The sequence below is a fragment of the Triturus cristatus genome, chromosome 4_1 (genome assembly GCF_964204655.1).
Source record: "Triturus cristatus chromosome 4_1, aTriCri1.1, whole genome shotgun sequence".
NCBI classification, from domain to species: domain Eukaryota; kingdom Metazoa; phylum Chordata; class Amphibia; order Caudata; family Salamandridae; genus Triturus; species Triturus cristatus.
The window spans coordinates 1158449058-1158463623 of NC_140585.1; the positions used below are offsets into that span (position 1 = coordinate 1158449058).

A 14566-nucleotide genomic window follows, 5' to 3' on the forward strand; every position below is an offset into this window, starting at 1 on the left:
GCCCTGGTTACTTCTCACCTGACTACAGTAGTAACAGAAACGCACCTACACCCTTCTACCCAGCAGTGTGAGAAAAAACAGAATCCCATCTTACACAAAGAAACATCCACATCTTATAAATAAAATTAACATATTCTTTCATCTGGCTGAGGAATTCTTGCTTCATTATAACACAATCTACGCACAGCTGACACTTGAGCATCAGATGTAAAAGAGTTCAGGAAGCACTTAGCTTAGTATCTGCATGAGCTACACATAAATGTTGCATGCTTGTACCCCCTAACCTCAAGAGCTTATCTGTGCAACCTACCATGGTTGTATATGAATCCTAAACAAACGTGCATCAGATTATATTGCAAGAATATAGTAATTGTATTTATTTAGCACTTACTACTCCTGGCGTGGCGTTGAAGCACTTTTCAGCGAGTAGCTCGCTACTCTGTAAGCCAAAGGTGGATTAGTGGTGTAAAGCTGACTCCCCAGTCTACTGAAGACCTCTGATACGAGGTACAGGATGATGGGGTGGATGACTTTCTACCAGAGCCCCTTGGGACACCATGGAATACTACTGCGCTCAGCGTCCCATGTGACCCGAAAGAATCACTGCCTTACTGCAACTGTCGACCACATTGATACACGGGCGGGCCCTACAGGTACGAGGAACACCCCCCCCACCTACTCCTGTGCTAACGCCGGGGAGTATAACCATTGGAACTTTTATACAGTTACTGGGTGGTGGACACACATTACTGTCCTGGGGAGTGAGAGTTTGGGAATGTTATAGTTTGTTTTTTGAGTCTTACCTGGCTGACGACGTTCTAGCCACTTGTGCACATTACATCTTCACCGAACCACCTTGATACACAACACCAATGGCGGCTTTACCGGGTAAATACACTATCCTGACATGGAATGTGAGGGACATAGGCTCGATGAGAAAACACCAAGTGCAAAAAATCTTTAGATGCAGCGGGTGGAAGTAGCTCTACTTCAAGAAACACACGTGGACAAATCAGAAACCCGCGACTGTGGAATAGGTGGTGTAGGGGCCAGGTATATGCTACAGGTTACTCGGTGTAGGGCAGTTATATGGGTTAAACTCTGAGTCCCCTTCCATTTAACCTCCACTTCATTGATGCAGAGGGCAGACATGTGATAGTTTGGGAAAGCTGGATGGTATGTGGGTGATGCATGGCAATGTGTATGCATCAAACTTTGGTCGGACCCATTTCCTTGATGCTATCTCCTTTAGTGCTTGCACAGGAAGTGTTATCCCGAAGCTGTTGGGAGGCGCTTACTATTACGTCCTAGATACAGACATTGATAGATCCACACCCACACTATGCAATACACCCATTAACAAAGCTGCACTGGACTTTGCTCACTGGAAGGTACACTGGGAACTGCAGGACCTGTGGTGGATCAGATACTCAGAACACTGTGAATACTCATTTTACTTCCAGTATACAACCCTCATGTGAGACACTTTCTTACATCCACTACAACTAACTCTCCCTTCGCCGGGTAACTGATCTCACTGTGCACGTACGGGTCGCTTGAGCTAAGGCTGCTATCTTCCCTGTTCGTATACTGTATCACTATTCTGCTAACTGCCGTGGACAGTGTAAACAGAACAAGCATTAAAAATGCAATAGGTCTCACCTTTCATTAAGTTAAAGCCATTTGCTTTGCTATACCATACCATTAGCAAAGCAAATGGCTTTAACTAATCAAAGGCGAGACCTATTGCATTTTCAGTGCTTGTTTCTGTATGTTTGTGTGGTATGTTTTGGTGTTGCGCGGGACAGTGCCCTAGATTTAGCAGCAGTTTGCCAACTATATGTATTTGGTGCTGTGCTGTAAATGCAAAGACCTAAGGCAACTCAAAATACAATCAAGAACTGACAATAGTGTATAATAAACTGAAAGAACAAGACCTAAGAAAGTACAAAAAATATTTTAATGCAGTAGTACATTTAATATGAAATATAAATCGATCCACATGCTTACACCAGTCATATCAACATTCACTCAATCACTCTAGTAATTGAAGACATAAATATATATACATGACATACAAATTGACAATAACCAGAAAAATTGATATGTATGATTAATTTTACCGTAGCTGATCAGTCTACTTCATATGGTTATCAATAATTAAAAAGCTAGATTCAACACAGCAACAATGGATGGATCGGAGAACCATTTGTCTTAGTCAAAAATCCGTGACTAGAAACCAGATGGTATCTACGTATGTTTCGGCACAAGGAGTGCCTTCATCAGGAAAAGCTACAAAAAAATATCTCTCGTTACCAGATGGGATAACAAGAATTCCAAATATCGGGTGGTAGAGTGAGTCGCTAATGTCAACTGTGTGAGACAAATCCTAAGTAATTACACAGAGGATCAAAATATACAAAGTTACTTAGGTATGCAGCGGTCGGTGAGCCTGATGAAAACCAATCCACCTGATGTGTTAACTCAATGATATCCTCTGTGTGACCAAAATGGTGGCGTCAGCAGCCGAACGCCATCTGGTCTCAACTTTGGTACAATGTTGTGCATATGATGGTGTGGGGTTCTGCCTGGTGTGTGCTGCATGAATATTGTAGGTGAGAGTGGAACAGTGGTGCATGGTATCATTGTTGGCTATAGAGTTCTTTTGAAGGCCTGTTGAAAGGCCAGATATTGGTATTCTTAAGTATATTGGTTGTGTGTGACGTTGTTGAATATATTTAAAATGGCTTTGTGTGTTGGACGTGTGTTGGACTTGGGTTTGGATGAGAAAATCGTTATAGAAAAAGTTGTTCACCATAATCACAATTTTGCATACATTTGTTTAGTGTTGGATGATCCTTTCTTGAAGGTGAGTACTTGGCCTTCATTGTTTTGGGATAGAAAATTATTAGCATATATTTGTATGAGTGAATATCAAGGAATTAGTCACTGTACTTTTGATCGCTGTATGTTTGACCACTGTAATTTTTGGTAACGAAACCTGGCCTGTGGGACCAACATACAGATACAAATACTGTGTTTGCGCGTAGAACCCATAAGTTAACGTATGACTAATACAATTTTTGAGACCCTTTTTTAAATTTTATTTTTATAACATTTTGCGGTGGTGAATTAACTGTCTGTGAAAAATGTATTGCTAGGTTCTCGAAGCTAAAGTCTTATTTTAAACCATGCAACAGATTTAGCCTGTTTGGCAGCTGTGCAAGCTTATTGGCGTGGGCCATATACTAAAGTGTTCAGATTCATTGACCATTCATTTTTGGACCACTCAGTTGAAACTACTTCAGACTGATAAGACTTTCATTTCAGGAGAGAGGACCCCCACTCCCCAATATATGAAATAAAAAAGTTGTCTGGGACAAGTGAGTGAAGCCTCCTGCGATGAACCGGAAGGGGCTCTTCAAGCATACTAGAACCATTGATATCTCTAGCGTTGCTTAAAACAGCAAAGCAACCACTGAGCGTTTTATGCATGGCTTTTTTGGTGTCTGGTACTTTTGCAGCACACTGTTCAAGTGCATACATAACCCGTCTGTCTTAGGGTTACTGCTCGAAGGATCGTGGGTGGTCCTCTTTTTGAGTGGGTCTGGGGAGTATTTATTACCTTGCATTCCTACCTGATAGGCTAGGCAGTTCTTGTTACGCACATACGTGGCCACAAAGCTGAGCTCACTGCCTTGGAAAGGGACAGTCTGTTGTGTGGACTGGACGCAAGAGAGCCCTCTGCACTTATCCAATAAACATTTTAGGGGCACTATCCTGTGGGAGGTATAACTGGTCCATTATGGATTCTAGGGCGAACCCGGACTTGCTTGGTATGATGCGAGGAGGGGAGCGTTCTAGGCTAGTGGGTTCTACTGGGCCCTACGGCCTTCTAATATTAACCTGTGATTTACGGCTGGTCAGGTGGTACACGATTCCTTAGCAATCCCTGGGATACAAGCTGTCGTGTTGGAGGACATGTCCCTGACAGCCGTGGCATTACCGCCCCAGCTGTTTCCATTCAGGTGTAATCTCTCCGCCCACGGGAGCCAGGCCCTGGCCTGCGGCCTGTGCCCTCTACCCAGCGTCCAGCCGCTCAGTTAAGCACCCCAGCAGTAGTTCTCCAGCGGAAGATGCTCCGACACGAGCCAGTCTGGAGAGGGTGGTCTAAGCAGATGCGAACCGGTGCGAGGTGCACCCGGGTGGGCAAGGATTTATATTTAGCTGCCTCTTTCTACGGCCTCTCGAGTTACACCTCCGAGGGAAGGGAGCTGAGAGAGAAGCAACCATCTCATAGCAATGCAGCGGTGCGCCCTGTCCCCCTGAAGGCGCCCGGGGCACCGCTTTTCAGCTTATTTCAAGCAGACCATCCCGTGCCAGCAGCTGCCCAGCCGAAAACGAGGAGCAGCAGCGGTGTGCGCTGGTAACGAGCCAGTGGAGGCATCTAGCTCATGTATGCTCCACAGCTCGACGGGGCTCTTTGCTTGAAACAAGCTGAAAACTCAGACACCAAAGCCAAGAAGTTCCTCCCCAGCCTGAAGCTCCCCCAGACAGACCAGACATGGATATGAATATGGTGGCCACCGAAATGAACCAACCTGGAAAGAAAAGTCCCAATGGGGCTGCTGTGAAGCGGGCGCCATCAAAAGTGGCCAAAAAAGCTAAAAAGGCTGTTGTTTTTTTTGAGGTGGAGATTCTGGATGGGAAGACCCGGGAGAAGCTGTGCTTCCTGGACAAGGTAAGGACCCTGCTGTTTTTATTCTGTGGGTGGGTGAGGAGACTGTGGCATGTTTTTAGAAAGGATTGGAAACATGGCTTAAAAATGTGTGTAGAATTACCAAGGAAGAATTGTAAAGTGACTTGGCATGAGGTGGTGCAGTGTCCTTTCATTAGCAACTCCCCAGAGCGTGAGCCTTGGAGAGAGGCTGGATGGCCACCCCCCCACAGTCACAATGTTATACAGAACCAAGTTGTGGGTATTTATAGGGGGCTATGCCTGTTTCTCCTGGGAAGCATGCACTTCACTACTGAGAGCAGAAGTTGTCGAATCAGGAGTGCCCTGGCACTCCTCATCCCTGAATCAAAGCAGAGGAGCCAAGTATTTCCTGGGTGGCGCGTTATGCGAGGGCTATATTGGGGAATTGTGCCTCTAGCTGGTAGAGACATCAAGAGAGAAACCGAAGCTCCAGTCCTTTTTAGGATCAGCCACCTGAGCCGTTTGAATAGGAACACCATCCAAAAGTAATTTGAGTGTAAATATAAAACAATTGAGGCTTGCTGTCGTTGACCTTTTAAGCTTGTACACGTGTAGCGGATAAAAGCTCTTTTGTGACATACAACGAGAACCAAGGGTTACATCCAGTATTCTCAAGACTTGACATTGTTTTCTTTTCTGTTGAGAACATTAATGGTCTGCAAATGCATGTCAGAGAGCGTAGGGCCACCATGCCTCTCTTCTCAGAGGGCCTTCAGAGAGCTGTTAAATGTTTTAGTGCTAGAGTAAACTGGCTTATTTTGTGTATATATATATTCTTTTTTTAAATATGCATGCATATGCAGGCTACACAGAAACAGTATATGGTTAGTCAGGATTATAGAGGTATGAAAGGCTTGCCGAGCCACAGAACATTCATAGTATACATAGGAGTCCATGGGCGAAAGGATCAGTTGGGTAAGGCAAAGGAAAGCATGATGAAGTAAACACTTCCACTACTGAGGAATTGATCTAGGGAAGAAACTACCATGAGAACAGAGACCGAACTCAGACAAACTATGTTTGCAGTAGCCCTGCTCTTATGGTTATTTTGGACTACATCGAAAAACAGTTTGTGTTTCTAGTTTATGTATGTGATCTGATATAATAGTAAATTCATTCCATACTTAGTTATACCGTTTTTGACAGTAATCTTTCACTATGTTGATAAAATTATAAACATATAGGATCTACTGTGGTTGGCATAAGGCCCCATGGCCCAGGATTGCATTTGGGTCAACAGGATGCTGTGACCCTGTTGCTGGGAGCGTTCGACATTAATCCTCAATCGCAACCGGTTTACTAATTTTGAAAATGAGAAAAGTAGGCTCATGTCCTTAGCTACATAAGAAAATTGCTCCACATCAAGAGTTTGTGCCTTATACAATGCGTGCCTAATCACCAAGGAGAAGGCTGTATTTGTATTCGGAAGGCCTCCTACATGGCCCAGTGGATTCAAATTAAGGATCTTTTCACTCATGCCATACGCAAACATTTATTTATGCAGTGACGTCACCCTCGCCCTGACTCTCTGGGTGTCCAAACACACGCTCGCTTTCCTCAGGAGGTGTCGGTGCCGCCTCCCCTGCTGCTGCGGGATAGAAGCAGGTGCCTCGAGGGCACCATAACCAGCCGCGACTGGTGTTGCATTTCGCCATTCCTGTCAGCACGTGGAGGATCTGAGGGGCCATGCACCGTCCTAGAGGCGGAAGGGTGTGCCTGCAAGCATTTCAGTTCAAGAGAACACTTCCTGAGGCCTACTGACAAGTAATCCGCCTCCAGCGGCCCTTCGGGCCCTCTCAGAATAACACCGGTACCGGGCAGTTGGTGCTTTTTGTGGGGCAGAGGGGGGGGGGTTTCCACATTTTGTTAAATCTGCCCGTTGGGTCTTGTGCACTTATGTCAATCCTTTCCGAGCCACGTCAGCAGGTGTGACCAGGGCGTTAAGTGGGCCGGGTCTCACCGGGTCTGAACCCCGGCAGTTTTTTAAGGGGGCCTCGAAACGGGTCTCTATCGGGCTCTGTTTTGTGCCCTGGCACAGGCGGTCCTTTTTTTTTCTGGACTGCAGTGACAGTAGGCACATAATGTGCGTGTTGTAGAGGAAGGGAAATCCTTTAAAGAGACATTTTCTGTCTGGATTTCCCTTCTCGAAACTCAGGAGCAGCAACATTGTTGTGGTGTCACCAGGGCTTTAAGTAGACGCTTTTTCAATATTATATACAAGCCATAGTTGCTGCTTATTTATCTTATGCCACTAACCACCTTTGACAAAGCCAATAGTCCTGACTTGTCGGTATAATGTTACTTGCATCATATCTGGATGCAATGACAGAAGCCGCAAAATACAAGTCTGGCGGTACACTATGCTAGGCACAGATTTTTAGCTTACGTGGTTTTAAGCCACGCCCTTAATTACATTGACCACGCCCCTTTGAGAGACCCCCAAGTTTTTTCATCCCACTTAAAGCCCGGGGTGTGTCCTCCTGGCTGTGTAGTCACCAGCAGTAGGCATACAAGTGCCTTTTCAATTCACACTGTGTTGCGGAATCCCCTCATAATATCGGAAACAGACCAACACGCATTTTCCCTGCGTCATTTACATTATTCACCATGTTTTCTTATTTTATTGTTAAGTTTTCAGTTCTTTTGATATCCATAAACACCTGTCTCTAATTCATGTTTGATTTTAAGGACAAGGCGCTCTTCTCTTCACCTCACTTGAAAAGAAACATCTTTGCTGTATTTTCCCCACTTGTAGGTCAAATAGTGCTTCAACCTCTCAACCCTAGAAACTTTTCCCTTCTCTGACCCATTTAGAAGTACGAAGCTACACCATCCGTCTCTCTGCTTCACTTACAAAGACTAGGTTACATCTTATTCCTTTCTTCTCCCATACTCTGCTTATAGGACACAATTACTAATCGCCCTTAGAAGGATGGCTTACACTCTTGCCTAAAAGGACGAAGCTGTGCCCTCCTCCTATCTGCCCCACTTAGAGGAACAAAGCTAAACAGTGCTCGAAATCTGGGATAATCTGCTTGTTTACCCTCGTAAAGATGGCTTCAAAGATAGCAAGCATGAAGAGCTTGAAATGACAAGCGACGCGGACTCAGTCTTTCAAAAAGTGGGATGCAAGCATTGCTTTTCTAAATCTCGTAATATGAATTAGAATTATGTGCAGGAAATCTGAACAGGCAAGCATGACCTGTTCCCTCTCAAATCTTAGACGTATTTTGGAAATATAATGCAACTATGCATAAACTGTACGTCTACATAAAAGGAGAACTGGGTGAACATCTTATTACCTAGGTGAAATTCATGAATTTCTTGAAATGACTAAATTCACTGTAATATTCAATAATTCTGCCTTTGGAATATGTAGGGGTACGAGACAGGGTTGTCCGCTGTCCCTTCTCTTCAATGTATACATTGAAACCATTTGTTTAACTTCTAAGAAGGGACGTGCAGGTAGTCTCTTTCACTCCCTGTACCACACAACAAGATATCGCTTTATGCTGATGATCTCGTAGTGTATACATCTGACCCCATTCAGACTATACCCAGGGTACAAAGGTTGGTGGAGGACTTTGGGGCTCTATCAAGGGTATCTAGTGAATAATTACAAGCCAGTAGTCATGTGTTGGTGCGAGATCTCACTGTAACAAGTATTGTTAGCTTGTTTGGTGCAATGTGGAATTTGAAAAGCATGATGGTGTCTTCGCACTCTCTCCGACCTGCTCACCAAGAAATCTGTTGGTGGTGTGGGTGTAGTAGTATGGTAGAGAGGGATTATGCCAGAAAGTGTATGTGGGGAACATCACAAGGCGGGATCTGTTCCCCCTGGCATGGGAAGACACGTTTTTGGATCTCTTACCCCATCTTTTATTCTGGTACTCCCAGCTGCCTTTTGACAGCCATCGGAAAATCTAGTGCAGCAGACAAAGCGAGATGACACGGAACGAGGAAGACTGGCTGGTGGATCTAGGCAGGAAAGAACTGAGCAGAGTGAATGGGACAGTATCCAATGCTTGCTCCTGCACGTCCTCTAATTTCTCCTCCTCCTCTTCTCTTATGTGCTGTCAGAACAGAATTGAAATATAAGTGTCCGTAATTTTCGCTTTTGTTCTGATCCAGTATCACAAGTATTTCCTTTGGCACAGGGCTTCTTGGAAGTCGGTCTCATTTGAGTCTGCTGTTTAGATGTGTCAACTAACTCCAAGGGACTGAACAATGTGGAATCTGAGGGATAACGTTGCTGTTTAGCTGGGAGTTTCTAGAATTAACTCTGCTGCCTGAATGTGTTTTGTTAGGGAATATTATGCTGCTTTAAGATGTTATCTAGCAGAATGCTCTGCTGCACAAATATGTATTCTTTGCGGTCTAACTTCTGCTCAATCAAGTGACTTTGCTTGATGACGGTGCATTGCTAGGAATACACATGCTGTCTAAATGTGTACGTTCAGGGTAGCTGTGCTACATGTTTGTGGTTTGTAGGGCAAGTCCGCTGCCTCCGTTTACTCTTGTGAAAAATTCTGATGCCAGAAGGTGAATTTATTTGGATGCTACTTTGTTAGGTGAAAGTGCAGATTTATGAGTGCTGCCTGTGTACTCTTGAGGATTACTCTCCTCCCCGAAGATTAATTTCACGGCTATAACTTAGTCACCTGAAAATGTGCATTGGGGTAACTTTGCTGCCTGCTGGGCTATGCTTAATGATACCTGCTACCTGTGTTTACCATTAGCGTTTACCTTTACGACATGGCTGATCTGTCTCCTGTTTATTTTAACTGCTGGAAAAAAAAATGCGTGTCCTGAGAAAAAGGTCTCCTGTTTGACACACAAGTACGTGTGATGTGTATAAGCTCTAATTTGCAACGTCATCATGACTGGTTGAGCCTTTCATCCCCTGCCAGTTAAATAAGTGGGTCAGGTGTGCTGTGTAATAATAAAACGTAATTACGTATGTGTTGCTTGACAAGGATTTGTGGTTTCTCCTGAGTGCCAGATGTATTATTTATTTCTGTACTGCCCTTCCTTCCCTCCCTCATGTTTGGAATCTTGTTTCAGCAGTGAAGCATTCTGTGGGTGCCATTAAACTGTGTCCATTCCCGGCTGCTTCTCCCTTTAGCCTCCCTTTGTGACATTTTGGTACCAGGCAACCCTGCACACCCGTTGGACACATCCAGTTACTGCAGAACCACAAAGGAATGCAAATCCTGCTGTGTCCTCATGCGATCCTGTCCTCTAGATAGACTGAGTCTGAGAGAAACAAAGCCCTGACTGAACTGTCCCTTCTTGCTGTCAACTGGCTGGGGGCAAACCTCTACCAGAGATTAATCACAGCCGTGGCGACCTCGTTATTTTAGAATGTAACCATTTTGTATCATCAGAAAGAAATTAACCTAGTCCGTCAGGAAAATCCAAAACACAGGAGTAGGTACAAAGCTGTCTATAGATGGACTTGAACAACATTATAGATTCCCACATTTAGAGAGCTCTGCAAACAAATGTAAGATCTTGCTTCAGTCTTTAAGTCGCAAGATCTACCTGAAGGAGTAAGACGTTACCTACTTACCCCGCCAGTATCCTTTGTGGATTATAGTTTAAAACTTTCAGCTTTGATGGAAGCCACCAACACTAGAGTAAAATTAAAGGTAAGAAACATTTTTGAATGAACTACCATATCCCATTTCACGTTTTCTGAACTCGACAATATATAAGAATATGCTCACGTGCAGTAGAGGTAATTGTATAGGAGCATGCTAAAGAACACACAAGAGAAGATTGGGAAAACAGAGCATGGATGGTCTCTGTTGTGGTCCTGCCTCCGCTTGCTCTGTGTCCCCGAAGGTTAGTACCCCCCCCCCCCCCCCCCCCCCCCCGAAAACGATTTGTACATTTGCGCAGTAGGTTTTACCAGATCCAGAGTGCATAGAGAGATTTTCTTTTCTCTGCTTTGTCCTTTTTCTCTTTTATTAATGTTTGTTTCTCGTTCTGCTGAAAGGATAGTCCTCTATGTTGTAGGGTGCAGGAATCTAAAAGCGTTTTTCATGCATCTCAGAATATTTTTAAGATAGTTAAACAAATACATAAAGCCCCTTCATCAACTAATCACAATTGACAAAACATGTGATTAATAGCTCTGTCTTTTATTTAGCTCTAGCAAATGCTGATAAGCGGTTTCTTGTAGCAGTAAAGCACAGCTGTTAGTATTGTCCAAATGAATGGTGTGGGTTTTATCAGCCTCCAGGCTGAAGGGGCCCTCGTAAGATTTAAACGTGTAAAATGTAGATCAAGGCTGTCTAGGGCATTTGCTTGAATATAAAGGAGCCAGGATTGTCCGGTGGCTAACAGTTGCCCCAGTAAATTATTGATTTCATAGCTCAAAGAGGTCAAGGACGACCTTCTCAGTTACTACAACAGGAAAGATCTCTTGTCTAAGATATGTGGAATATGGGATGTTCAGGAGCTGGTAGTGCTCCACTCCCATCAAATTGTGAGCTGGTTTAAAACCAGGCTGCCCAGTCAAAAGGAAGCAAACAACAAAGTGTTGTAAGGAATACTTGTATTAGTCGCTGCCTATCAGGGCTGCATTCCAGACCATTTTTTCACACATCATGCTACTCTGGACAGAGACCAGCCACATGCAAATACGTCTGTGTCCTTCTCCAATAGCAAAAGTCCCTCATGAACTAACTCAATGACAAGGCCTAAGTAGGGCAAAACTGGTTTGGTGTGCTTGGATTCCTGTATGACGGGTACCTTTCCTTTCAGGTTGGTCTGGCTTGTTTCTGGTGGAGCTGGAGCAAAACTAATTTTGCTTAACCCTGGTCTGGTCTCTTATCCACGGTTGCACAGTGGTTAAAACCTGGAGTGGAAAATGTGGCCCAGAACTATTGCCAGAGTCTGACAGAAATGCAAGCAGTCTCGAAGAAATGTGATTATTAATTGGGGTGAGTGACTATCCACCTCAAGGAGTAATCACAACCCATGTTAGGCTGAACCCTCAAAGTCATCAAATTAACCTGAGCTCAACCTCCTGGTAGCTATGACACAGACCAGACCGCCTCAAATTAGACACATGGAGTAAAATTCAATAAACAAAAGGACATAAAAATAACAAAATTCCAATAAGGGAACCAGAGAGATGATTTAAAAACATTCTTTTATTGGTTTAAAACACAAGGGACCTCTCTCATCACAGCGCTTACGAGTATCGATATCAACCATGTACATTTTGGTTTACATACATACACTCTAACTTCCCCTGGGAGTCTCTCATGCCCCCTGCGGCTCACCCCTGCCCCCAAATTGAAACTTTTCAGTTGCATGCTTTCTTCTGTACGCTTGCCATACAGCCCATATTTTCTCCCATTTCATGGGGCATCCTCTTCCTTCATATACCTGATTTTTGGCTATCGTAAACCAATCCATGTCTCTTTTCTAGTTTTCCAGGTCGGGTGTCATTTGCATCCCCCAATACCTGGCTATATTACGCTTGGCTACTATCAAACTCATGACAATCCATAGTTCTAAGCACTTTGATATTCCATCTTCCCCTCATGTTTAGTACAAAAGCTTTTAGGAAGCAGTTTATTTGCTGCCCAGTAAGTTGCATTAAACAGGCACATATTCGTCCCTGATATTGCTTTACTTTCAGCATGACCACAGGATGTGAAAAAAGAATCCTGCCTGGGTGCCCCCATTCAGGCATTTGTGATTATCTGTTATCCATCTGTTCTTGCACCACCTGACTGTAGTAAGACCTGTGAAAGTTATGCAGTTGGATTAGATTGAAGCCAGCTCTTATCGCTGCTTCTCATGGGCTCTTAGTGCTTCCTCCCGCTCCTCATCTTCCAAGTCCCCTACTTCGCCTCCATGCCAGTTTCAATCTACCCAAGGTATCAGTGGAAGAGTTCATAATAGTTTTATATATTAGGGATACTGCCTTTTTGTATAGTGTATCAAACTGAAGTCTGTGGAGAGGATTCATTGATCATAGTACCCCTCGTGATGTGGGTTTGCAAGGTATGTTTAAGCTGTGTTTCTCTGAAAGTCTGAGTCTGCCAGGTGATGCTCTCGCTGCAGATGTGTCTAGTGTGACCGTTTCTCCCCCTCCGACCAAATAGCTCCTTATTTTTCGATTCCTATAAGATCCCATCTTCGGAAACTTTTAAGATTTTCCAGGTCAGCTAGGGTACCACTGTCCCACAGTGGTGTCTCTTCCGTGAACTTCCCTTCCATCCTGGGATTTTTGTGGCTTCTTCCCATATCGCCACTTCTGTGGTGGTGTGGACTGGTAATGATGTTGGTAGTCTATTTCGGGATAGTAATGCTGTATTGCTTCTACTTCCCATGGCATGCCTGTCGATCTGTGTTGAGGGCTTGTCCTTGTATCTAACTCAATAATACGTTTAGTAAGGGATTGGGACCATCTTTTCCCCTTCTTTCACTCTGAAGACTTCCGAACGGTCAAATCCCTGAAAAACCGGCGAGTTTTAATCATCATTCGAGACAATTCCACTCGAGACTATTCCTTTCAAACTACTTTGATATTTAACAGATGGCATTTTGCCAAGACCAAAGAGCGCAACTCTCAACCAGAGTCGAAGAGACCTTTTCAACCAACCCAATCACTGCAAAAACCACGATTAGCAAATCCAATCCAACATCTGCAAGAAACACCTTTCAAACGTTAGAACGTGCATTCAAAAAAGAAACAACTAAGTGGTGAGAGGCTGCTTCCCTCAAAAAAATACCTAGAAGAAGGGCGTGGCTAGCTGCCAGGCAAGATGGCCGCAGCTTGAAGGAGCTCAGAGGGTGAGGCCGTCTCCCCGTGCATCCGTCTACTAATCCGCTGCCAATTTGGTGCCCAGGGTCTGTGAGTGGTGAACCGAGGTGAAGTGACCTCGCCTGATCCTGCTTTCGGGTCTCTCCGGGGCCCATAACGCTATCGGCGCCGCCTTGAAAGTTGCGGCCTGCATCGGCGGCCCGGACCGGGGCCTCTATTTAAAGGAGTGCTCCGGATGCCGCGAGGGAGGTCCGGACCCGTCTACGAGGCGATCCTAAAGAGCTGGCGGCTTGCGGAAGGCCTGGCGGCAGCGCGATTCATCCGTTCTTTGGTCGGAGCGGCCTCAAGTGAGCACCGCGTCGGCGGGGTCGAGGAGGCGCGGGGCTAAGGAGACGCTGGGCGGGGCGGCCCAGAGGAGAAATCAACTAAAGGCCCGGCGGCCGCGGCCCTCCCCCGCCTGATATCACGAGCTTGTGGTGACAGCTGAGGCGCCCAGCGGCGGAGGCCTACTCGCCTGCACTGCCCCGGAGTTGAGTGGGACAAACGTTGGGCGGCTGGTAGTGCTGCCGGAAGACGGTGCTGGGGGCCTCCTGCGCTGCCCCCCCACCCCCCTGCTGATGCCAATGGGGTGCGTTATGGGCCACAGCGCGATCGGAGCTCGGGCCCGGCGTTGCTTGGGGGTTTGTTCCTGACTCTCCGTGCTGTGCTCGGGGGTGGAGCCCGCGGCTGCGGACTTGCACGGTGGACAATCCGGGTGTTGGCCTGGGGACGGCTGCGCCCGCTTGGGGCTCCCTGCTCTGCCGGCTTGCCAAAAGTGAATTGAAGGCGTCTTCGGCTGCGCCTCCTGGCGCGACCATGAGCAGGAAGGGAGCTAGGGCGAACCAGCAAGGCAAGTTGGACAAGTTTGCATACAATAAGGCTCCCTCCCCGCCGCCGGACCGCGGCGCGCGCGCCGGGGGAGCGACGGCAGACGCTGGGACACCGAAGGTAACGCTGGAGGACATTATGGCCGCCCAGAC

General features: G+C 45.7%; 1 protein-coding gene across 2 annotated transcripts in view; it reads left to right on the forward strand.

The window, feature by feature from the left end:
• LOC146856246 (very-long-chain enoyl-CoA reductase) overlaps nt 1-14566 on the forward strand; it is a 246298-nt gene that overhangs the window by 87764 nt on the left and 143968 nt on the right. The window contains exon 2 of one of the 2 annotated variants that reach the window (XM_085654315.1): nt 4691-4741. In XM_085654315.1, the coding sequence (XP_085510441.1) occupies nt 4691-4741 (51 nt within the window). Of the gene's footprint in view, nt 1-4276; nt 4742-14566 lie in introns of those variants that run through there. The other variant, XM_085654314.1, reaches the window with a different exon arrangement.